The sequence below is a fragment of the Microcaecilia unicolor genome, chromosome 3, assembly GCF_901765095.1.
Source record: "Microcaecilia unicolor chromosome 3, aMicUni1.1, whole genome shotgun sequence".
Lineage (NCBI taxonomy): Eukaryota > Metazoa > Chordata > Amphibia > Gymnophiona > Siphonopidae > Microcaecilia > Microcaecilia unicolor.
Window position 1 is genome coordinate 456933909 of NC_044033.1, and position 26574 is coordinate 456960482.

General features: G+C 41.7%; 2 protein-coding genes across 2 annotated transcripts in view; one reads left to right on the forward strand and one right to left on the reverse strand.

The window, feature by feature from the left end:
- MCPH1 (microcephalin 1) overlaps positions 1-26574 on the forward strand; it is a 629434-nt gene that overhangs the window by 272608 nt on the left and 330252 nt on the right. The window lies entirely within an intron of this gene.
- The window catches only part of ANGPT2 (angiopoietin 2), a 248444-nt gene that overhangs the window by 21381 nt on the left and 200489 nt on the right, over positions 1-26574 (reverse strand). Inside the window, exon 6 of the mRNA XM_030198945.1 lies at positions 6317-6418. Coding sequence (XP_030054805.1) covers positions 6317-6418 — 102 coding nt within the window. The remainder of the gene's footprint in view (positions 1-6316; positions 6419-26574) is intronic.

Sequence of the window (26574 nt, forward strand, 5' to 3'; positions counted from 1 at the left end):
GATCTCCTTCTGCAGTTTAACAATATAAATGTCTGGGAAGAGAGCAATTTTGCTTAAATTGATCTTCAGACCGTAGGCATTCATGGCAGATACCAGATTACCCAAGTCACCATATAGTTTGGCACCAGGCCATGTAGAAAAAAATAAACAGCAAAAGTTTAAACTCTAGTCTTAATTGGTAGACAATGAAGCGCTATTATATAAAAGGTTAGTCCCATTTGGAACTTCCAAAAATCATCTTTGCTACATTTTGCAACACCTGTACAGATGACAGTTGAGAATCTGATAATCCAATCCGCATACTATTACAGTATTCTAATGTTGATAAAATCACAGCTTGTAAATATTGTTGATCTTTCTCTTCACATGATGTATCCAAAGTATGAAAGTCGGTCTTGTCACTTGAACTTCCAGGGAAAGCTTAGGTTTCATCTCCATCCAGTCTGCCCAACAAGACAACTCATGTGTACTACTTTTTGTGTATACCCTACTTTTTTTTTTGTTACATTTGTACCCCGCACTTTCCCACTCATGGCAGGCTCTATGCGGCAGGCAATGGAGGGTTAAGTGACTTGCCCAGAGTCACAAGGAGCTGCCTGTGCCGGGAATCGAACTCAGTTCCTCAGTTCCCCAGGACCAAAGTCCACCATCCTAACCACTAGGCCACTCCTGACTTTCTAATTCTTCCTACTTTCTTACCCCGGCACAGACCGTATAAGTCTGCCCAGCACTATCCCCGCCTCCCAACCACCGGCTCTGGCACAGACCATATAAGTCTGCCCAGCACTATCCCCGCCTCCCACCACCGGCTCTGGCACAGACCGTATAAGTCTGCCCAGCACTATCCCTGCCTCCCAACCTCCAGTCCCGCCTCCCACCACTGGCTCTGGCACAGACCGTATAAGTCTGCCCCACACTATCCCCGCCTCCCAACCTCCAGCCCCGCCTCCCACTACCGGCTCTGCTGTCCAATCTCGGTTAAGCTCCTGAGGATCCATTCCTTCTGAACATGATTCCCTTATGTTTATCCCACGCATGTTTGAATTCCATTACCGTTTTCATCTCCACCACCTCCCGCGGGAGGGCATTCCAAGCATCCACCACTCTCTCCATGAAGAAATGTTTGTCCTTTATTTGCTCTGTGTGTGTTTCTTTTAAATTACTACTCTAATTTGCTTTGATATTCACAGGGAAAGGCAACTCAGCCAAACCAAAAAGTAATCTAAGAACCAGATTTATGTTTGCCCATTGTGTTTATGGGGAAAAGCCTAGTAAATCAAATATGAGCGTGCTGTTCACCGCCGCTGCCTTGATTTTCTCTCCTCACATGCTATTCTTGACCCACTACAATCTGGTTTTCGCCCTCTCCACTCAACCGAAACTGCACTTACTAAAGTCTCCAATGACCTATTACTGGCTAAATCCAGAGGTCAATATTCCATCCTCATTCTTCTTGATCTTTCCACTGCTTTTGACACTGTCGATCACAGCATACTTCTCGATACCCTGTCCTCACTTGGATTCCAGGGCTCTGTTCTTTCCTGGTTCTCTTCCTACCTCTCCCTCCGCACCTTTAGTGTTCACTGTGGTGGATCCTCTTCTACTTCTATCCCTCTGCCTGTCGGCGTACCTCAGGGTTCTGTTCTTGGTCCCCTCCTCTTTTCTATCTACACTTCTTCCCTTGGTTCATTAATCTCATCCCATGGCTTTTCCTACCATCTCTATGCTGATGACTCCCAAATCTACCTTTCTACCCCTGATATCTCACCTTGCATCCAAACCAAAGTTTCAGCGTGCTTGTCTGACATTGCTGTCTGGATGTCTCAACGCCACCTGAAATTAAATATGACCAAAACCGAGCTTCTCATTTTCCCCCCCAAACCCACCTCCCCGCTCCCCCCGTTTTCTATTTCTGTTGATGGCTCTCTCATTCTCCCTGTCTCCTCAGCTCGAAACCTTGGGGTCATCTTTGACTCTTCTCTCTCCTTCTCTGCTCATATCCAGCAGATTGCCAAGACCTGTTGTTTCTTTCTTTACAACATTCGTAGAATCCGCCCCTTTCTTTCCGAGCACTCTACCAAAACCCTCATCCACACCCTTGTCACCTCTCGTTTAGACTACTGCAATCTGCTTTTTGCTGGCGTCCCACTTAGTCACCTCTCCCCTCTCCAATCGGTTCAAAACTCTGCTGCCCGTCTCATCTTCCGCCAGGGTCGCTTTACTCATACTACCCCTCTCCTCAAGACCCTTCACTGGCTCCCTATCCGTTTTCGCATCCTGTTCAAACTTCTTCTACTAACCTATAAATGTACTCACTCTGCTGCTCCCCAGTATCTCTCCACACTCGTCCTTCCCTACACCCCTTCCCGTGCACTCCGCTCCATGGATAAATCCTTCTTATCTGTTCCCTTCTCCACTACTGCCAACTCCAGACTTCGCGCCTTCTGTCTCGCTACATTCTACGCCTGGAATAAACTTCCTGAGCCCCTACGTCTTGCCCCATCCTTGGCCACCTTTAAATCTAGACTGAAAGCCCACCTCTTTAACATTGCTTTTGACTCGTAACCACTTGTAACCACTCGCCTCCACCTACCCTCCTCTCTTCCTTCCCGTTCACATTAATTGATTTGATTTGCTTACTTTATTTATTTTTTGTCTATTAGATTGTAAGCTTTTTGAGCAGGGACTGTCTTTCTTCTATGTTTGTGCAGCGCTGCGTATGCCTTGTAGCGCTATAGAAATGCTAAATAGTAGTAGTAGTAGTAATATGAAGGGGCCTCTTACTAAAGTGTAATAAAGTTTTTGCACTTAACACTCATTAGGTACAAAAATTAACATGAGGTAATTGCAAAGCCTGAGCAGTAAATGTTGGGGATGTGGCCAGCATTGCCTTGTACTTACCACACAGGGTGGACACTTAATGCAATATTTGCCAGTGCATTTACTATGCTGTAAGTGCATTCACACTATCTGCTGACATAGCTCCCTTGGTTGCTGTATCTTGAAACTACCACTAAAGTTCAGAGCATCTATTTTGAACCAGGGATTGCAACGGGGTAGAGCATCCAGGAATTGCTCCTGTCCCATCACTATCCCCTCAAGGGAAATGCCAGTAATTTCTGGAAGGGGATTGGGAGGGTGGGAGCGATGCTGATTGGAAGAGGATCAGATTGGGGGAGATGCTCATTTGAAAGTGGATTGGATGGGAGGTAATGCTGATGCAGATTGGGAATGGTGGTTGCCCAATCACTTTTTTTTCTGGAATGCCTTTGCTAACTGCCAACTAATAGTGCAGCTGTACTTAACTCCTCAAGAGAAAGCATTAAAGTGCACCCATGAAATCTGCAGCAGTAGTACAAAACAATTTGTGAACTGCAAGCATTGTCCACAGCTTAACTCCACCCATAACCAACCCCATACTGTGCTAATCAGTTAGCATGGGATATTTAGCACATTGGCTATTTTTAGCATGTGGTAGCCATTACCGCAGCCTGTGTTAACAGTGCAGACTAAACTAAGTCTGTTTAGTTCAAGTTACAGTATTTTAGGTTTTACTCTTGAGTAACTCACAGGTAAAGTCTTCATGAATCATTGTATTCGGGCCCCACAGCAACCAGTTTTAAAGGCCTGAAGACCCACCCTGGTGCGAGCATACTGATATATCCTAACTCTCCTTGTTTGCTTGAATCTGAATTTACCGAAGCAACCCTGTGACTTGGGAGACAGGGCATCAATTCAAAGCTTGATTATCTTTGTCCTTAAGGAAACCAAAACGGATGGTAAATGGAAGTTAATCTAAGGAGAGACAAGAAAACTGCTTTCATGTCATTTTATGTATTATATTTGATATACCACTTCCGCCCAAAGAGTATTAAGATGGTCTACAGACAAAAAATAGGTGCTACAGAGAGCAGTACTAAAAACCACATAGTGACATCTATTTGGAGTGCAGAAACCCAGGGGAGAAGTATATGATGAACATGGGGTTCTGAAAAGAAAACTAGAAAGGAATTTGGAGGTGATTATAATCTTATGAAGTTGAGGTTACCAAATAATGGTAAACCATAAAATACTACTAAGACTCCTAGATTACTTCGGGATTGGCGGACACATACTTAGTTGGATCAAGGGTTTCCTAACCACTAGAACATATCAAGTGAAATCAAGCTCAAACATATCACCACCGTGGAAAGCAGAATGCGGAGTACCTCAAGGATCACCACCATCACCAATTTCAACCTAATGATGATCCCACTAGCTAAATCCTTATCCAACCAAGGCCTTAATCCTTTCATCTATGCAGACAATGTCACAATATACATTCCTTACAAACGTGATCTGACAGAAATCACCAACGAAATCAAGGTCAGCTTGAATATCTTGGACTCATGGGCAAACACATTTCAACTAAAACGCAACACAGAAAAAACACACTGTCTCATCCCAATACAATACGAACAAACCCACAAACATAAACGCCCCAGATTATATCCTCTCTATCTCAGACAGCCTGAAAATTCTCGGTGTTACAATCAACCGTAACCTCACACTAGAGAACCAAGTGAAATCAAAGAAAATGTTCCACTCAATGTGGAAACTCAAATGCGTGAAACCATTCTTCCCGAGGGAAACATTTTGCAACTTGATACAATCAATGGAACTAAGCCATGTAAACTACTGCAACGGAATTTATGCAGGATGCAAAGAACAAATTATAAAGAAACTTCAGACCGCTCAAAACACGGCAGCCAGGCTTATATTTGGAAAAACACGATTCGAAAGCACCAAACCCCTCTGAGAAAAATTGCACTGGCTCCCAATCAAAGAACGTATTGCTTTCAAAATCTGCACCCTGGTTCATAAAAATATCTACGGCGAAGCCCGTGGATACATGACAGACCTCATAGACCTACCAGCCAGAAACACAACAGGATCAACATGAACATACCTAAATCTTCACTACCCAAGCTGCAAAGGACTCAAATACAAATCAACCTATGCATCCAGCTTTTCCTACATAAGCACACAACTACGGAACGCATTAGCAAAAGCCGTGAAAACAACTTATGATCACCTAAACTTCCGGAAATCATTCAAAACTAACCTGTTCAAAAAGGCATACCCTACCAACCCAACTTAAATGCCTGTACCCTGCAACACAACAAAACCAAAGCTCGTAATGAACATATAATACCTGTTCCTCTCTACGATTTCCTAATGTGTCTGTACACACTAGCCTTATTCTACCACAACATTACTGTATTTGTTCATACCGGAATTGGCGAATGCCTTTACGGTACTATGTAAGCCACATTGAGCCTGCAAATAGGTGGGAAAATGTGGGATACAAATGTAACAAATAAATAAAATGCACTCCCATGTTAATATGTGCTACCACCATTAACATGCATATTTGTATGTGGCTCCTATTACATTAGTGCAATTTAGTAAATGTAACCCATAGCCTTTGAAATGACATTGAAGTTTTTTTTTTAACAGAAAAGGCCAAGGAAGGCTTTTATCTTGCATTGCAAATTATATATGTGTTTGGGAAGAATCTGTACCTTACTTTGAACTTCCTATGTGTAAAAATCATATATTTGTTTTGTGTCAAATTGCATGCTTCTCTGTAATCCCTGTACTAAACAGTGTTCCTTTCATTTTCATGTCTGTTCTCCTTTTGCCCATTTCCTTTCAAACCACTTCCTACCTGATATCTAAGATGACCTTACACTGTTCATTCATACTGGCCTACTCACGTGTCTAATCCTTGGTCTTCATGATTTTAGCTATCTCCCTTGAGGATTAAGTTTTGTCCTGCTGCTTGTACGCATCTCCTAAGGTAAGCTACCGTCAGCAGTGTGCCTTAGAAACTATGTAAATAAATGTGTACATAATTTGGGCTGTGAACTTCACAAAATAGATACACTAACATACCAGAAAAATTGCAAAAACAAACTGCATTCATATGAGTTAAATTTATTACAGTTGTGAAAAATTGCCAATAGAAACATAACTATAAATGCTCATAAAAGCTAAAGATGCTGAACTATAACACAATGGTTGACTTTCAGGAAAAAAATGAACTTTTCCTTTGCAAAACAAACACCACTTTTGCACGTCTTTTCTTAGCTAAACAGTTCAGGTTACACTGGCATCTTTTCAGATGGAAAATATTTTTCTTTGCACTAAAATAAACTAATTTCAACTTCCCTTACTGCCAACTTCAATTCATGAGCTTGTATTATTGTGAATTACAAGTTCTGTAGATCTGTAAATTCTTAGCAATTATGGCTTTAACAAACATAATTATTACCGTCTTATATTCTTTCCATGTTCGATGAAAGTCTACACCTCCATCTGTGCGCCGTTGAATAATAGTCCAGCCGCCTCCGCTGTTGTCCATGTCACAGTATGTCTGAAAATTGTAAATCGTATATACATTAATTGCACACCTTGTACATTTTGTGTAACATGTTTTAATCATCATCTCATGCATCGCAGTTCAATATCCTAAAAGCATTTCAATGTAAATTATCCATTGCAGCAGACTATTATGTTTAAAAATTAGGAAGTCATTTCCTCGTCCCTTAAAGTAACTCCAATATTTATATAGGGGGAAATTATATAACTGGGTGCTTCCCTTTAGGTGCCCCATTGCCGCCAAGTGAATGGCTATTCTTTAACAGCATCTGGCTACCCGGTTTCTGTTATCGAATACAAATGTAAATTATGGAACACATCTTCAAACATGGTTTAATGGAACAGAACCAGCATGGTTTCAGCCAAGGGGAGTCTTGCCTCATCTATTTGCTTCATTTCTTTGAAGGAGTGATGAAACGTATGGCTTAAGGTGAGCTGGTTGATGTATCTAGATTTCCAGAAAGCTTTTGACAGAGTTCCTCATGAGAGACTCCTGAGAAAAATAAAAAGTCATGGAATAGGAGGCAATATCCTTTCGTACATTAGGAATTGGTTATTGGACAGAAAACAGAGGGTAGGGTTAAATGGCCATTTCTCTCAATGAAGGAGGGTAGAAAGTGGAGTGCTGTAGGGATCTGTACTGGGACTGGTTCTATTGCTCTGGAAATCGGAACAAGTGAGGCGATTAAATTTGCAGATGACTCAAAACTAGTCAAAGTTGTCAAAACAATTGCAGGTTGTGAAAAATTGTAGGAAGACATTAGGAAACTGGGAGACTGGGCATCTAAATGGCAGATGAAATTTAATGTAGGCAAATGCAAAGAGATACACATTGGGAAGAATAATCGAAATCATAGTTACCTGATGCTGGGGTCCCTCTTGGCCCCTGAAAAATCTCCCTCCCCCCCAAGCTTTTGATCTGTCCTAAATTTGCCCACTTAGCTATGCAGATGCCAGCACTGAATATTGCTGGCACCCACATAACTACCGGCTCCGTCCCGACCTGCCATTTTTTTAATGGGTGTTCAGAGGCGATTTTCAGCGGCCTCTCCTGCCTACTTATATAGTTTTGAATATCGGGCCCACAAATAGAAAATAGCATAGTACTCAATATGGTGCTCTCTAGCTATATGTTAGCCTGCCTTCAATTCTGCCCCCTTTTTGTCTGTATATTGTTGCATAACAATTTTGTATAATCAAAGTTACCCAGAAAACAAAATGTTTTTAAAGCACCAGGTTTATGTAGGAAAAATACACATCTATTTGATTAAATCTCTTGAATATCACCCTCTTTGTGGCTATCCCATGCATGTTTGAATTTTGCCACTGTTTTGCTCCTATAACCCGTGCTTTTAGTGAAAATATATTTTCTCGCATTTCTTTAAAGTGCTTCCCTACCTTCAGTTTCTTATGATTCCTTGTCCTTAAACGTTTAATTCTATAAAAGTACTGTTTTGTACTTTAGTGAACCCTACCATGTATTTCAATGCTTGTAGCATTACAAAATAGATATATAAAAAATTCTTTTTACGTTCATTTTGTTAAAGTACTATATTTAGCTGTAATTTGATAAACTTTTATTGTCATTGGGACCTTAATCCCTGACCACTAACTGGATGGCATTCTATATGCCTTACTTTTTGTCTATTAGATTGTAAGCTCTTTGAGCAGGGACTGTCTTTCTTCTGTGTTTGTACAGCGCTGCGTACACTTTGTAGCGCTCTAGAAATGTTAAATAGTAGTAGTAGTAGTAGTATATCTTCCTTCTTGGCCCATCTAAGAATGAAAGCATTTTAGGAATATTATAATACTTTGCAGAAATAGTTTTATAAGTTATTTCATGTATGGTAAAATATAGTATGCCTTTATGAAATGATAATTAATGATTTGTCTATGCTGAATTCTGAAAAATCCAGAAAATCCAGATTTCCTGGTGAGATGTTAGACCCAGAAAGCATAACATCAGTATTAAAACAACTTTCCAAAGAAGAATTTTTTCAAATAAGATATGTACTATAAGCAGTGTGCATGTTTTATTGTGGATATTGAGTTGGTCATGGAATGGTCTGGAATAAAGGAAACTACCTAAAAGTTTAGGGGAAAGGCTGGTGACATGATATGCAAAAATGAGACCTTCTTCATAGCAATGCTGGAAGCTGATTAAAGAGAGGAAACAAAGAAAGAAAGAAAACAGGATCCAGCTTTGAAAAAAATAGTAAACGTTAGGCTTCAAAGGGAAGTAACTGTATCACTTTGTGATACTAAAGTATAGATGTGAAAGAAAGAAAAACAAGTGAATGGATCATTTATGAAAGAAAAAAACTGAAAGGCTTATAAACATATTTGGGTTAAATAATAAAAGGAATTGGAAAATTCTATAGTTTTCTGAGTTTGAAAATTAAAAGTGGCATGTACATCTGCTTAGTTAATGCTAGAGCATAAATCAGAGGAAGATATCACAAGCCTCTCCTAAATAGTTTCCTTCACGATGAATAGTAATAGATGGGAGAAAAGATGAATTACATAAAAGTAGCTGCCTCAGCAGTTACTAAATAGAGATAAGGAAAACAATGACTACAGTCTTTGAAAATGTGGGGAATGAGAACCTCACATGGAAATGATGACAGAAGTGATATTTTGCAAATGGGCTAAGGTAATAAAGGAAATTACTCCTTGTGATCATGTTGGAGCACTTGGTTACAGTAAACCAGTGTCTGATTTATACACTTGTCCAAAACTCAGGTTATTCCCAGTGAGTACATATAAGTTCTGACCTTATGTTGCACAGATGTCTAAGAAATGACTAATGACAATGTCAAGCTTAATAAGTTATACCATTGATAAGAAACCTCAAGAAGAACGAGCGGTATTCTCATCCTTCCAGCATGCATGGATAAGATCTACTGTATGTTCTTGAGGCCTGAAGCTATAGTTCATGGTTTTGATTGTCAAAACTCCATGATCTGATCACTATGAGTAATTTTTGAGTGTATTTTTGCATGTAAACAAGTTTTGAATTATAAAATTGTATGGAATTCACATTTAAAAAGTGGACACACTAAAAGATAGTGCCTTTTTTTTCACTGCTATACATGTAGATATTCCTGGGGGCATAGTTTGGAGTGGAGAGTTGCAATGTATATGCATATTTTATCAAATATAGATGTACACACATAGAATATGTACACATTCATATCTGTTTTCTAGCAGGTATGAATTGGTGCAAGAAGGTTTCTGTGGTTCTGGGAGCCTATTTTATAAGGCATATTGTCTTCTGTGTTGCTTTTATAAAATGTTTATTTTTTAAGATTTTTATAGGTGATCTATTATAAAATTATGCTGAATAAGCCTCCATAAAAGGTAGTGAGCTGATATAGTATTAAATTTATGAACAGCATAACATGGACTAATGATTATTTAATATTTAGGCTTACTTTGTGAGTCTGATTCATATATGGGCCCTTTTCCTAAATCACATTAAGCACTTAAGGGCCTTTTAATAAGGTGTGCTAAGAAATAGGTCTATCACGTCCTAATGCAGGAATTTCTTCTGCGCTAAGCCCAATTGTACAGTCTATAAAATAGCCCCTTTTTCTATTTTTTTTCACTCGTACTATGTTAGTATTAGCACACAATAAGTGAAAAAAATTAATGCAGGAGAACTTACCACCTCCTGTTTTGGCACTAAGGGCGCCTACATTATTGACGTGTTACTCAGTTAGGGCATGCCAATGTCGATGCACTAGCTGATTAAAGTGTCCATGTCCATTCTCTGCCTTTGACAAGCCCCTTTCAAAAAATAAAATAACACGTTTTTAGCATACCCAAACAGGAAAATTACCACAAGATGCTTTGCCTCAAAATAGCAGCGCCCTGCTCTGACTGGTGCATCCTAGGATGTGCTGGGAGGGGCTTGACTACCATATAAGGGAGAAACTCCCTTATATGGTAGTTAAGCCCTGCCCAGCACATCCCAGGATACGCTTGCCAGGGCACCGCCATTTTGAGGTGACACCAGCAGGAGCAAGGGAGTGCTAGTCCCACCTCCTGTTTTGAGGTATAGGGAGGGTTGGAGGTGTTTGAGGTGGGCAGGCCCACCACTAGACCGCCTTGGTGCTTAAATTTGCATGTTGTTATCGTTGATCATTGGGGAATTCATTCCCCGTGCTGTTTAGAACAATGCGGGGGTTCTGAGCATTGCCCCCCTCGGTGCTTTTTGTGATAGGGGGAGTGACCTAGGTGGAGAATTGGTGTGGAAGTCATTTTGTAGTTAACACGGCACATACTGCATGCTAATCAGCACTTTGCAGTTAGTGTGGGACTACTTACAGCCTCCTAAATAGAAGGTGCTAAGTGCTTCCATGCTAACTCCAAGCAAAGTACAGTTCTCTATGTGTCATTTTAACATGGGATCTGTACAGGCAAATGCTGGGTAGAGAGAAGGGAGTAGGACAAGTAGACTATCCAAACAGCAAGGGAATCGTATGAATTTCCAATTATTTAAGAACAAACGACTCAACACAGCTGCCGTGTTTCGGCGCAGATGCGCCTGTGTCAGGAGTCTTACAGTGTAATAACCTGGCGTTTCCTGGTTACACGGTGTAAATGCAAGAAAACATTGCACTGTTAAAAATCAAAAAAATCGCAATATGCTCGGAGACCACCAAGTAGTTCCAATTCTAATGGTTCCTGCCTCCAGGCAAATGCTGAGAACGCACCCAGTAGTTTCTGTGTTGAATTTGCAGTTACTATGAGGTAAAGTTCCATGTTAAGCTGGGATAACTGCAAATTTTATTGCAACTTAGTAAAATGACCCCGTAATTTATAAAACATGACATGCGTAGTTGGGATATTTCAAAAACTGCACTACCTGAATATTAGTTTATGCAAAGATTCATAATGAATGTTCACAGAACGTTCATACAAGTCTGAAAAAAAATTAAGGAAAGCCCACATTACAAGAAACCATAAAGGTATTTTGTACATGCTTTTGATGAACATGCTGCTACTTGGCTCAAAGACCTTAGCAGCTGTGACACAACATGGAAATGAAACTGAATATCTGTCAGCAATGATGCTCAAGTTAATCTGTGAGATACTCAACAGGTTTACAGTTAGTTTATACATCAGATAGCATGCCCTTCAGTGGCTGACACTTGTACAGGATGTTATCCACACAAGTTGTTAAGTTTTTCTGCTTATGACATTTCACAAAGGAAAAGGAAAGAGTAGTCATCACCCCAGCAATAGCAATACCAAGAACATTGCAGGGATATTGAAATGCCACAACTATACACATTGTACTGAAATATGGCATGATAATGTATCCTTAACTGACAATCACACTGGTAGAAAATAATTGACAGAATGTTGAATATAGCATCCCATGGAAAAACAATCAACCAGTGCTGTTTCGGTGGAATTGTTTAATTCTAGATGATAACAAAATAGTAATGCCAGGCAGTCAGTGTATGTTGAGAGAGGTTTTTTATGATCCCCTTGAGAGGTGAAAAAAATGTAAGAGGAAAACATGAAATGCAGCATACACAGACATCCTGGTCTTCGCCAAATAAAAGGTATCATTCTGTTTCCTGTTCTTCATAGAAATTAAGGTCAGTAAACAAGTAGTAAGTTGATACCTTTTAATTGTACTAATACATTTGTGAATAGTTTTTGAAAGCTACGCTTCCTTCATCAGCTTAATGCAGAATGGAGCTGTGGATGACTAAGCCTTTGCGGTGAGAATTTTGACATTGTGAATGGTAATTTAATGCAGTATTGACATCATAAACCAGACAGAATGGAAACACATGTAAAAAGCAAAATAACTGTGTACCATAATAAAGCCTCTAAGCACAGAAAAGCACAACTCACCAACTGTTTGTCAAAACCATTGCCACAGCAACTTTTGCTTAAGCAATTTAGATCTGAAGTTTAATGATTAGTGAGTACTAATGAAAAGTGAGTGCTAATGATTTAAAGCTGAAATTATTTAAATAGTTAGCCCCTTGATGGCTCAGGCAGTTATGGCAGTTCCACTGTGAAACAGCTTTGCCTAAGGGTAGTGCTGTGGAATACTTCATTTTACTTTGATTTTGCTGAGATAGCTTAAGTGAAGGCATTTATTTTCAAGGAAAACATTAGATACTTTCTGTAATAAGAGTTGAATCCAGAGGATGGTTACCAAAAAAGTGTAAGGTCTGCACCATGGAGTGAGACTAAAGAATCTAATTTGTATTAAAATGTGACAAAATTATTCTAAGGTATAAATGATGTACTAAAGAGGTAAATATTTTTAAGGTGCATAACATATGAAATCCATGATCTAATAAGCTGGAGGAAGGTTGACTTGAGTAACATAACTTAAACCTAAACACACAGCTACGAGAACAAGACAGCATATCTTTCACAGCAAGTATAGCATCTCAGTAGGTTCCAGAAATCAGGCCCAAATTCAAATTGAACTTAATGCATTATTTACGAACGGAGCAAAATTGCTTATCACAACTATGTGGTGATATTCAGCAGCACTTAATCAGACAGTACAGCTAAATATCGCTATAGAGCGCCCAACAAAAAGGTAGACCGGGTTGGGGAACAGCCGGGGATTATGCAGGTGCCAGCAGTATTCAAGGCCAGGACCCACATAGCTGAGCAAATGAATTTAGGATAGCTGAAAAGGCTGCATATTATTTGTGTTTGTTTTAAGCTTGAATAAATTTGCTGCTGGATTTCCTCCTGCTTTACTACTGAATCCTTGGTCCCCTCTTTGCTCTTGGTAAAACTCTGCAGCCACTTCCCGCGTCTCAACTTGGCTCCCTGAACTGGATGCTTGTTCCTTAGCCACTGGAGCAATACCATGCAGGCAGGTTAGAACACAATGACTTAGTATGAGTGCATGCTCCTCCCCCTGCACTGTTGGAACATGTTCTCCCACTCGGCATGTAATCTTTGTGGTTTCAAATTGTGATCCTTGCTGTGCTTCCAGAGCTCAGGGTGAGCATTTGGAAAGGAATCTCATATAGATTCTGCAGGCAGGGGGTGGCCATTGGCCTGGCACCTGTGAGTACCAGGGGCAGTGCTGCAGTGCAAAGGGGGATGGGGAACCAGTCCCAGAAACAGGAATGTGCTTGGAACCTGGGAGAGCAGAGCAGGGAAATGATCCAAGCCTGTGGTCAATGAGGAGTGACAAATTGAAGATGAGTTAAACCTACCAATGAAAGGAAGTCTCATGTAAGAATAGCTATATTGGTCAGACCAATGGTCCATCTAGCCCAGTATCCTGCTTCCAACAGTGGCCAATCCGGGTCACAAACACCTGGCAGAACCCCAATTAGTAGCAACATTTCATGCTACCAATCCCAGGGTAAGTGGTGGCTTCTCCCATGTCCATCTCAATAACAGATTATGGATTTTTCCTCCAGGAACTTGTCCAAACCTTTAAACCTAGATATGTTAATCACTGTTACCACATCTCCAGCTACGAGTTCCAGTGCTTAACCATTCTTTGAGCGAAAAAATATTTTCTCCTGTTTGTTTTAAAAGTATTTCCACGTAATTTCATTGAGTGTCCCCTGGTCTTTGTACTTTTTGAAAGAGTGAAAAATTGATTCACTTTTACATGTTCTACACCGCTCAGGATTTTATAGACCTCAATCATATCCCCCTGTAGAGGACAGTGAGAAGTAGGAAGCAGTGAAGGGATGGGTGAGTCAAACCTGCATGGAATGGCAACTGTCTAAGAAAAAGTGCACAGGAGCTTACTGGGGTGCAGAGGGAAATAGAAAGCTGGGTCAAGGGGAAATGAGAACCAGAGCAGGGTAAAAAGATTTAGGGAGTGGAGCAGACAGAGATCTATATCAAATTATGCCTAAGCAGGAGGAGAAAAATTAAAAAGTGCAGAGGGAGTAGGAGGGGGAAAAAGAGGACAAGAAGGAGCAAGAAAGAAGCTAAAAATAGGGGAAAGTGAAAAATTTGAGTGAAAGAGCATGGTGTAGATGGCCTGAGGGAAGAGAGGGGACTGGTTGAAGAAAAGTGCCATGGATGCCCTGAATCAAGTGAGTATGATGCTGACAAGCTGTGAGGGGGAGGAGAGTGGCAGGACCCTAGCTTTTGATTTGGCCATGTGAATCTTCTCCATGGCCACATTACCTGCTCATTTATTTATTTTGCTCACACCTTTTCAGTAGTAGATCAAGGTGAGTTACATTCAGGTACACTGGGTATTTCGCTGTCCCTGGAGGGCTCACAATTTAAGTTTGTACCTGAGGCAATAGAGGGTTAAGTGACTTGTCCAAGATCACAAGGAGCAGCAGTGGGATTTGAACCTGCCACCGCTAGATGTTGAGACCGGTGCTCTAACCACTAGGCCACTCCTCCTCTTGACATTTAGATACAGACTGGTCATTCACTACCAGATGTATTTTGTTTTATCATTGCTGGATGAGGGGAAATTTATTGTGAGTTATGAGTGCAGCACCCCCGAATCATTTTCAAAATTTGGCTTCTGTGTCTCTTTGGCAAGCTTTTCAAATTCTCTTTTAGCTTTCCTAATTCTCTTTTAGATTTCCTTATCAACGTTTTCTACATAACTTGCTACTGCTTATGCTATTCACGTTGCCATACCACCTCGCCTTTCTTCTCTCTTAATACATAGAATGCATCTCATCTGAGCTTTCAGGATGGTATTTTAAACAACATCCCCATACATTAATTTAAACTCTTTACAGTTGCTCCTTTTTTGCTTTCCTTTAACCATTTTCCTCATTTTGTCATAGTTAGATTTTTGAAAGTTCAGTACAGTAGATTACTAGTTATGAACTCATTTGTTTGCTTTAGTACTTTTACTGCTATTTATGATTTCTGCAGCGCTGTACACAAACATGTAAGAGATGGCCCCTTCTCAACAGAGCTTACTATAGGGCTCATTTTCGACAGAGAAGGACGCCCATCTTTTGACATAAATCGAAAGATGACGTCCTTCTCCCAGGGTCTCCCAAATAGGTATAATCGAAAGCCGATTTTGGACGTCCCCAACTGCTTTCTGTCACAGGGACAGCCAAAGTTCAAGGGGGCATGTCAGGCATAGCGAAGGCGGGACTTGGGCATGCCTAACACTTGGACGTTTTTGACCCATAATCGAAAGAAACAAGGACGTCCCTGACGAACACTTGGATGACTTTGCCTGGTCATGTTTTTCTTACGACCAAGGCACAAAAAGGTGGCCGAAATGACCAGATGACCACCGGAAAGAATCGGGGATGACCTCCCTTTACTCCCCCAGTGGTCACTAACCCCCTCCCGCCCTCAAAAAATATTTTTAAAAATATTGATTGCCAGCCTGTATGTCAGCTTCAGATGTCATACTCAAGTCCATGACAGCAGTATGCAGGTCCCTGGAGCAGTTTTAGTGGGTGCAGTGCACTTCAGGCAGGCGGACCCAGGCCCATACCCCTCTACCTGTTACGTTTGTGGAGGAAACAGCGAGCCCTCCAAAACCCACCAGAAACCCACTGTACCCACATCTAGTTGCCCCCCTTCACCCGTAAGGGCTATGGTAGTGGTGTACAGTTGTGGGTTTTGGGGGGCTCAGCACACAAGGTAAGGGAACTATGTACCTGGGAGCAATTTATGAAGTCCACTGCAGTGCCCCCTAGGGTGCCCGGTTGGTGTCCTGGCATGTCAAGAGGACCAGTGCACTAGAAATGCTGGCTCCTCCCACGACCAAATGGCTTGCATTTGGTCGTTTCTGAGATGGACGTCCAAATCTAGGGATGACCAAATTTAAGGATTTGTACATCCCTGACGGTATTTTCGAAACGAAAGATGAACATCCATCTTGTTTCGAAAATATGGGTTTCCCCACCCCTGGATTGGGACGTTTTGCGAGGACATCCATATCAAAACATGGATTCCCTTTCAAAAATGCCCCTCCACATATCCAAGATAAACAGGACAAATAAGAAATTAGGGGGTTTAATTTATTATGGGAATGATTAAACAACATCCTATCTAATAGAACGCACCTCCAATGTTCTGAAGCTGACTCCGTGGACCGTGGCTGAAGTATTCCTGTGCTCTGTAAGGCTCCACCTACTGAACCGACGTCACGTACTTCCGGGTACGTCAGCTGCAGCACTGACCAACAGCATGACACCAGCATGAGGGCCCGCCCTCACCGCAACTCCACGCCCCCCCCACATCACCGCCCCCAGGCGTGCACGCTCGGCCCTTCTCTTTGTGTTAGCTCTGATCCCGCCCTCATTTCCTGTTTCCGCAAGGGCGGAGGGAGGGGGATGACCCTGGAACTCGGCGGGAGGGAGGGGGACGACCCTGGAACTTGGAGGGAGAGAGGGGGGCCCATGGCACACACACTCATTCTCACACACACACTCTCTCACATACACACTCGCACCCAGTCTCACTCTCTGTCACACACTCACACATCACTCTGTCTCTCGCACACAGTCAGTCTCACACACACTCTCTCAAACATACACACTTCAAGGACAACCTTGCTAGCGCCCGTTTCATTTGTGTCAGAAACGGGCCTGATTTACTAGTTACATTATATTCTGCAAATACCCGAGTCTTTGCAGATTACAGAATCAAAGAAAAACCAGGCAGTCCCTCGGAACTAGCAGCGTGAATACACATAAAATGAATCTAATTAACAACCAAAATTATCTGAAGAGAAAAAAATTTAGTGCCTTTCTAAAGAAACAGATAATTCTGTATTAAGCAATCCCTGTGCAAACCAACAGTGCAAATACACATAAAAATGAGTCTAATTAGCAACCAGAAATTTCTTAAAAAGAAAAGTTTTTAGTTCCTTCCTAAAGAGCAGAGAATTTTGTATCTTTCTGGTTTGAATTGGAAGAGTATTCCAAATATCAGGAACTTGATATGCAAAACTTGCAGAAAAAATTGTTTTATATTTCAGTTTACTAGGATTAGGAAAATGTAGCAGCATAAAATCATGATGGCATCTTTCTTTAGTCATTATCTGAACGCATTCAGACAGATAAGCAGGAGCCAATCCATAAAGGGTTTTGTGAGCTATCGTACAAACTTTAAATGGCTATTAGACAAATGAATAAGAGGTTAAGTGTTAACAGCTGTTTCAAAAAGGTGAGCTTTTGGCTTGGAATTGAATGGGGCAGGAGATGGAGCATGATGTACTGACTCAGGAAATCTAATCCAGGCATACAGTATAGCAAGATGGAAGGAAAAGAGTCTGAAGTTGCAGTGGAGGAGAAGGATACAGATAAGAGTGATGTAGCTGAAGAACAAAGTTTCCAGGGAAGGGTATAGGGAAAGAGAAGAGAGGAAAAATACTGAGGAGCTGCAGAAGGTCAAATTTTCTTGGTGTTAGAGGAAAACAAATTATAGGTTGTAGCAGTTTATTGGATGTGTGCAGAGAAAGAGAGAGGAGAGTCAAAATGTACCCGGTTATGAGCTGAGTAGACAGAAGAGATGATAGTATTATTCACAGAAATAGAGAATGGGGGGTTGGGGGGTTAAGGGTGCTTAATTTTATTGACACATACCCCTGGGCAACTTCACATGGTGAGATCCATACTATGCTGGATTCAGCAGTTAGAGCATTGAGATGGTATGTCTGAGCTGGGGGTGGCCTTCATGGCATATGTTCTTTATCACTTGGTCTATGATAGATCTCGCTCTGTGGCTTTAGCAGCACAATTAGTCTATGGATTCAACCTGTAAGACTGGTTTTCAACCCAGTCTTCAGGGCACTCTCAGCCAGTCAGGGTTTTCAGGATATCCCAATTAAATTGAATGGGGACATCTTGAAAACTCTGACTGGCTAGATGCGCCCTGAAGACTGGATTGAAACTTCTGCTCTGACTAACTTGAGCAAGCTTCCTTTCCAGGGATGTTTCTTGTTCAGTGAGGACTTGGAGAAACTGGTCAAGAATTTGGGATTGGCAAAGCTGCAGCAATTTCCTGAGGACAAGGTGTGTCCTGTGGCTAAGGGATCCAGAGGTCAGTCCTATCTGAGGGAGTGTGGCTCTATATATGTTGGTCTGGGTGGCAATTTATTATTCAAACTACAATTAATACAGAATACGGCAGTGTGATTTTTCATTTAATGAAATACAAAAGTGTTTTTGAATATATTAAAAAGCTACATTGGCTTCATGTATGAGCATGGATTATTTTTAAGGCTACTTGTTTAGATTTTCAGGTATTATACAGAACTACCTCGGAACTGTTGATTCAATTTTTTTCCTTTTCTTTTTATATTTCTGCTCGAGTTCAGGATAGTTTTTTTTTAATTAAAATTTACAACTCTTAAGAGAGTATGATTTAAACATCAGCTTAATGCTTTGTTTCCATTCCAAGTGGTTGCTATCTGGAACGAACTTTCTGTTCAAATTCATTTGGAATCAGATTATATGCAGTTGCCCAGGAAGCTGAAAACACAGAAGCATGATGGCAGATAAGAGCCAAATGGCCCATCCAATCTGCCCATCTACAGCAACAACTATCTCCTCCTTTCCCTAAGAGATTCCATGTGACTGTCCCACACTTTCTTAAATTCAGACACAGTCCTTGTCTTCACCGGGAGGCGATTCCACATGTCTTAACACCCTTTCTGTGAAAAAAATATTTCCTTAGATTACTCCTGAGCTTATAACCTCTTAACTACATCCTATGCCCTCTCATTCCAGAGATTTCCTTCATTTGAAAGAGACTCACCTCCTGTGCATTAATGCCACAGTGGTATTTAAACATATCTATCAGATCCCCTCTCTCCTACTTTTCTTCCAAAGTATGCATATTGAGAGCCTTAAGTCTGTCCCCATACGCTTTATGAAAGAGACCACTGACCAGTTTTGTAGCTGCCCTCTGGATCGACTCCATCCTGTTTCTATCTTTTTTGTAGGTGCGGTCTCCAGAATTGCAAACAGAATTCTAAATGTGGCCTCACCAGAGACTTATACATGGCCACTATCACTCTTTTTTTTTTCTTGCTGGCCATTCTTCTGTGCAACCGAGCATCCTTTGACCATTGTCTTTTCTACCTGTTTGGCTACCTTGAGATCATCAGACACAATCGCCCCCAAGTCTCGCTCTTCTTTCATACACAGAAGTACTTCACCCCCTTATACTATACATTTCCCTTGGATTTTTCAACCATAGTGTATGACCCTGCATTTTTTAGCATTAAATCTGAGTTGCCAGTTGCTGGAGCATTCTTCAAGCTTTGCCAGATCTCTCTGAATGCTATCCACACCCTCCGGGGTGTCTACCCTATTACAAAGTTTGGTATCATCCACAAAGAGACAAGCCTTATCAGACAGTCCTTCTGCAGTACCACTCACAAAGATGTTAAAAAGAGCCGGCCCAAGGAACAATTCCTGCTGTACACCACTGATAACATCCTTTTCCTCGGAGCAAACTCTATTTACCAGTACCCTCTGTCTCCTTCCATTTAACCAGTTTTTAACCCAATCAGTCACTTTAGCAGCCATACTGAGGGCACTCAGTTCAGTCGCCTGTGTGGAACCATGTCAAAGACATTGCTAAAATCCAAGTACACCACATCTAGCACCCCTTCCATATCCTGCTGTTTGGTCATCAAGTCAAGGAAATCAATCAGATTTGTCTGACAAGACCTACCTCTAGTGAAACTATGCTGTCTTGGGTCCTGCAGTCCATTCTATTCTACAAACATTGCAGTCCTCTGCTTTAGAAGCATTTCCAATAGTTTACTAGCCACCGAGGTCAGACTAACAGGTCTGTAATTCCCAACCTCCTCCTTACCACTCATGTGCAGAGGGACCACATCTGCCCTTCTCCAGTCCTCCGGAACCACTCCAGACTCTAAGGAAGCATTGATGAGGTCAGACAATGGAGCCGCCAAAACTTTCCTGAGTTCTTTGAGCAACCTTGGATGTATCCCATCAGGCCCCATCGCTTTGTCTATTTCTAGTTTAGCTAGCTCCTCATGAACACAGTCTTGTGAGAATTACCCCTGGTCTACCAAATATCAGTTCCCATTAGCATTTGTTTTCTGTGGCCCTAACCCAGTCTTTCATCGGTGAAACCAGAACAGAAATAATTGTTAAGCAGTTCAGCTTTATCCTTAGCTTCTACATATTCATTCCCTTCACCCTTGAGCCTCATTGTGCCATTTGGCACTTCCTCCTGTCACTTACATATCTAAAAAATGTCTTGTCTCCCAGTTTTACTGTACTAGATATCTTTTCTTCCATTTGTATCTTTGCTTTCCTGACAGCTTTTCCAGCTTCTGTTAGCTATTCTAGATATTTTTGCCTATCTTCCTCTTTCTGCATCATCTTGTAACATATGAAGGCTAACCATTTTTTCAGCTACTACATTTGAGAACCAAAGTAACATCTTCCTCTTACATACTTTTCTAACATGATGGTTTGTCACCTTTAATACAACTCCTTTCAGTTTTGCCCACAGCTGTTCCCATCCAACTAACTCTTCCTTGAGATATTTCCCCATCTTGGCAAAGTCAGTTCTTTTGAAGTCTAGAACCTTCAATCTTGAATAAGCCCTCTCCTCATGTGTCTTGGTATTGAACTACACCATTTTGTTATTGCTGGATGCCAAATGATTACCCACTGTAACATCAGAAACAATATCCATGTTTGTAAGCACCAGGTCCAGAATAGCTTCGTTCATGTAGGCTCCATTATCAACGGCTAGAACAATTCTTCCTGTAGAGAATCCAAGATCCCCTTGCTTCTAGATGACCCCGCAGCAGGGACTCCCCAATCAACATCCGGCATGTTAAAATCACCTATCAGTACCACTTCACCTTTCATAGTGTAAGGAGGTTGGAGGGTCTAAGCAGGTCAGGAGGAGGTATGGGGCCAGACTACATTCCCCACAAGGTCCTGAGAGAAGGAATTAGGGGGGTAGGTCCCAAAACCCCGTAGGGACACCACTTGGAACGGAGGGGGGAAAGGACTGGAAAGAGCAGCTGCTATGGCAGACGAGGGCCAAAGGGGGAGCCGTGATGACAAAGCTCAATTCCCTTGGGTCAGAAATCAGTACAAGATTCCTTCCACCTGGGAGGGGGAGGAGGTCTCTAACCAACAGCCTAGCAGAGAAGCAGAGTTAATGGAGTGCTTGGAGGAAGGAGAGTCTGGAGGGCCCAGCACCCCAGGTTTGGAGGAACCGGTTGACATGGACTGTAATTGTACTCTGGGGCAGAGTTGCAGGGACTGAAGGCAGTGGGTGGTCACAGGAGTCAAGTAGCTGTGTTGTGGGAGGTGTACTGCATTCTGCAACCACCCAAACGGAAAGACTTTTAAAACTGAAACCCAGACGGTTGGACCTGGGAGAACTTGGATTTAAAGGGAGGGTTTTTCCTTTTTTGCTTTGTTTTGAACACTGTAATAACTGTAATCCTGATAGCAACCCTCAGGGGAATGGTAGGCTCCCTTCAGCAGTCCAAAAACAAAGTCCTTCCATACGACACAGTTTTACTTCAAAGCAGTTTATTTCCCCTCCTCCACAAATTTCAGTTCAAAGGGGTTAAGGTCTCATTCAGTTTCAAAACAAAGCAAAAAAGGTGCCGGTACTCAAATGCCAGGCCACCCTTCAGGGGTGGGGTGATCATTGAGGGACCCACCCCACAATAGCCAGGCCCCCTGCAACCAGTTACAGAATCTACGACAAGGCAGAATTGGTGTGTAGAGCCTGAGCTGTTTCATTAAAACTTGGGGACCATGGGTCAATTTTAGCAGACAATGGAAAAGGTGCCGAGACAAAAAAAAGTCCCAGAAGAGACTAAAGGGCTCTTACCTCCTTCCACCTGCTGGAGACTGAGAATACTGACTCTAGGGCTAGGTGGCCAGGGCTCTTATTGGCTCTCTAGATTCAAAGTTCTCAGTCTCCACCTGATGGAGGAGGTGCATAACCCCATCAATCAATTCCTGGACCCGGTCCCGAGCGACGCTAAGGAAGGGTCAATTTTAGCAGACAATGGAAAAGGTGCCGGTACTCAGTACCCTCAAGTACCCCTTCAAAAAAAGCCCTGCTTTTACCCAGTCAATATCAGGTCTATCTCCTCTACTTTTTAATCTCTTTCTGAGTCCTCTTGCTGCTCTCATCCAACCTTTTGGAATCTCTGACTACCTTTATACTGACAGCATTCTGTTGATCTATCCTATTACCTCATACTCTCCCTCCTTTACAGCTCTGTCTTGATTCAGTTGCTAGTTGGCTAAAAGATCATCAATTAGTGCTCAATCCTGATAAAACTATTGCCTGCTGGTTTTCGGTACTTCTGTCCTTCATCCATCCCCCGTTACTTTGGCACTTCTATTATACCAGTATCTACCTTTCATTATTTAGGTATTATCCTTGATTCCTCTCTCCTTTCTGCCAGAAATCTCACACCTGACTAAAGTTAGTTTCTTACTCTTTCGCCAATTGCGAATGATTCATCACCTCTTTGACGCTCCACAATTCCCTGTATTAATCCTCTCTTTTTCACCACCCGTCTTAACTATTGCAATGTTGTTTATGCTGGTTTACCCCGTCACACATTAAAGAAATTTCTATCGCTGTAGAACAAGGCTATTAGGTTACTCTGATCATATTTCATCCTTGCTGAAACAATATCATTGGCTCCCCATTGTACAAAGGATTACTTATAAAATTGCCACTCACACTTTTAAGGCCTTTAGGCTTGATATCCCCAACTATCTTTCCGGTTCAAATATTCCTTACTGCCCCTCCATAACCCTTCATTCTTTAAACAATCATTGTTTAGTCCTGCCCAGTCCAAAATGTGCACACTTGGAATCAACACATCACATCACATTCTTCATTGCTCCTCACATTTGGCGCAAGGAAGAAGAATGCGCTCTCTCTCCAGAGCAATTCCTATTTCAAGAACTTTAAAACTGAACTGAAAGCCTGGCTTTTCTGATTAGCTTTTGGAGAAACAGTCTGATTGAAACTACCAGTGTTATTTCTTCACCCTGTTTTTCTGTGTGTTTATTTTGCTTTCTTTTAGCTTTACGTGTCTTTAAACTTAACTACCCTGGTTTCCTTACATTGATGGAGTTCCTTTCCTGTTGTCTATGTTAGCCTGTACACCACTCTGTTCTGCCTGTTGACTAGAGTGGTATAGAAAGTTTTGCAAATAAAATAAATAAATATCCCTTGCAGGGAGGGCATATGGGTTCACTTAGTTGGATGATTTGCCAGTTGGCTCAAATGAGTCAGAGTTGTGAGCAGCCTTGTCCAGAGTGATTGGGTTGCTGAAATATCTTGGTTGGATAATTAATTATGCCAGGATCCACTTTGTTCCCTCACAGGCTTTTGAGTATCTGGGTATCCAGAGTGGAGGAGTAAGCTGGTGGTTAGAGCAGCAGACCGCGAACCAGGGGATCCTGGTTCAAATCCCAATGCAGCTCCTTGTGATCTTGAGCAAGTCACTTAACCCTCAATTGCCTCAGGTACAAACTCAGATTGTGAGCCCTCCATGGGCACAAAAATACCTACTGTTCCTGAATGACGTTTAATGTGAGCAAGTGCAAAGTGATGCATATGGGAAAGAGGAACCCGAATTAATTATGTAATGCAAGGTTCCACATTAGGAGACCTACTGGGAAAGGGATCTAGGCATCATTGTTGATGATACGTTGAAATCCTCCACTCAGTGTGCAGCGGCCGCTAAGAAAGCAAATAGAATGTTAGGTATTATTAGGAAAGTAATGGAAAACAAAAATGAGGATGTTATAATGCCTTTGTATCACTCCATGGTGCGACCGCACCTCGTATATTGTGTTCAATTCTGGTCACTGCATCTCAAAAAAGATATAGTGGAATTAGAAAAGGTACAGAGAAGGACGACAAAAATGATAAAGGAGTTGAGACGACTTCCCCAGGAAAAGCTAAAGTGGCTTGGGCTCTGCAGCTTGGAGAAAAGATGGCTGAGGGGAGATGTGATAGAGGTTTATAAAATAATGAGTGTAATGAAATGGGTAGATGTGAATTGATTGTTTACTCTTCAAAAATACAAGGACTAGGGGGTACACAATGAAGCTACAAAGAGTAAATTTAAAACGAATCAGAGAAAATATTTCTTCACACAGTGTGTAATTAAACTCTGGAATTTGTTTCCAGAGACTGTAGTAAAAGTGATTAGCTTAGCGGGGTTTAAAAAATGTTTGGATGGCTTCCTAAAGGAAAAGTCCATAGACCATTATTAAAATGGACTTGAGGAAAATCCACTGCTTATTTCTAGATTAAGCAACATAAAATGTATTGTAGTGTTTTGGGATCTTGCCAGGTACTTGTGACCTGGATTGGCCACTGTTGAAAAAAGGATGTTGGGCTTGATAGACCTTCGGTCTCTCCTAGTATGGCATGTACTTATGTAGACTTGCAGGCAGTAGGTAAGAAATTAAATAAAATAAATACAATGCCAAGATGGGAGCAGGCTTAACCTTTCAGGAAAGGATGGATAAGCTCCTTGCCCAGAGGAGAGCATTTTCTGTGTGGTAGGCCCCAAGAACCTGTGACTATTTGCAGCTTCTAGGTTCCATGGCAGCTATATTAGAGGTGGTCCTGTGGGCAAAAGCACACATGAGACCCCTCCAGTGTGCTCTACGTTTTCACTAGTCTCCGAAGTCCAACAGTTTCTTAAGCACTAAAAGATTAAATCAGGGACAGAGATGATGGTGCCTTTGGCGGGGCAGTGCTGGAGGGAGCCTTGTCTTGCTCCCACTCTGAGGGATAGAGTTTTGCTATATCCCTTCAAGCCTGCACTAGTCTAGCAGGATTGAAAATTAGGTGGAATTTTTTCTTACTGTTGAATTTTCTTTCCTTTATTCTTGCTAGATCAGTCCAGTTCCTGTCCAGGAAGATTGTGGCATTCAGGGAATCTCTTGTAGCATCTGTCTACCACTCAGTTGTATCTATAAGAACTTTAGTTCTGTTATATAGAGTTCTTATGTGAAGTTTTTTTTTTAATAATTTCTCTCTCTCTCTCTCTCTCTGTATCTATCAATAGATAGATAGATAGATATAGATATAACCTGTCAGTCTGAACTAGTAACAGGAATCAAGGAAAGGAAATTATCAAAAGGTGAAATTTGTTCTTCCCTGCTTGTCCCATTTTAACTTAGTCTCCCTCCTCTTCTTTTTTGTTGTTTGTTCATTCTGTCTGTCTATCCTAACTAAATTGTAAGCTCCAAGAAGTGGGGAATTGTCTTTTATACAGTGGGGGAAATAAGTATTTGATCCCTTGCTGATTTTGTAAGTTTGCCCACTGACAAAGACATGAGCAGCCCATAATTGAAGGGTAGGTTATTGGTAACAGTGAGAGATAGCACATCACAAATTAAATCCGGAAAATCACATTGTGGAAAGTATATGAATTTATTTGCATTCTGCAGAGGGAAATAAGTATTTGATCCCCCACCAACCAGTAAGAGATCTGGCCCCTACAGACCAGGTAGATGCTCCAAATCAACTCGTTACCTGCATGACAGACAGCTGTCGGCAATGGTCACCTGTATGAAAGACACCTGTCCACAGACTCAGTGAATCAGTCAGACTCTAACCTCTACAAAATGGCCAAGAGCAAGGAGCTGTCTAAGGATGTCAGGGACAAGATCATACACCTGCACAAGGCTGGAATGGGCTACAAAACCATCAGTAAGACGCTGGGCGAGAAGGAGACAACTGTTGGTGCCATAGTAAGAAAATGGAAGAAGTACAAAATGACTGTCAATCGACAAAGATCTGGGGCTCCACGCAAAATCTCACCTCGTGGGGTATCCTTGATCATGAGGAAGGTTAGAAATCAGCCTACAACTACAAGGGGGGAACTTGTCAATGATCTCAAGGCAGCTGGGACCACTGTCACCACGAAAACCATTGGTAACACATTACGACATAACGGATTGCAATCCTGCAGTGCCCGCAAGGTCCCCCTGCTCCGGAAGGCACATGTGACGGCCCGTCTGAAGTTTGCCAGTGAACACCTGGATGATGCCGAGAGTGATTGGGAGAAGGTGCTGTGGTCAGATGAGACAAAAATTGAGCTCTTTGGCATGAACTCAACTCGCCGTGTTTGGAGGAAGAGAAATGCTGCCTATGACCCAAAGAACACCGTCCCCACTGTCA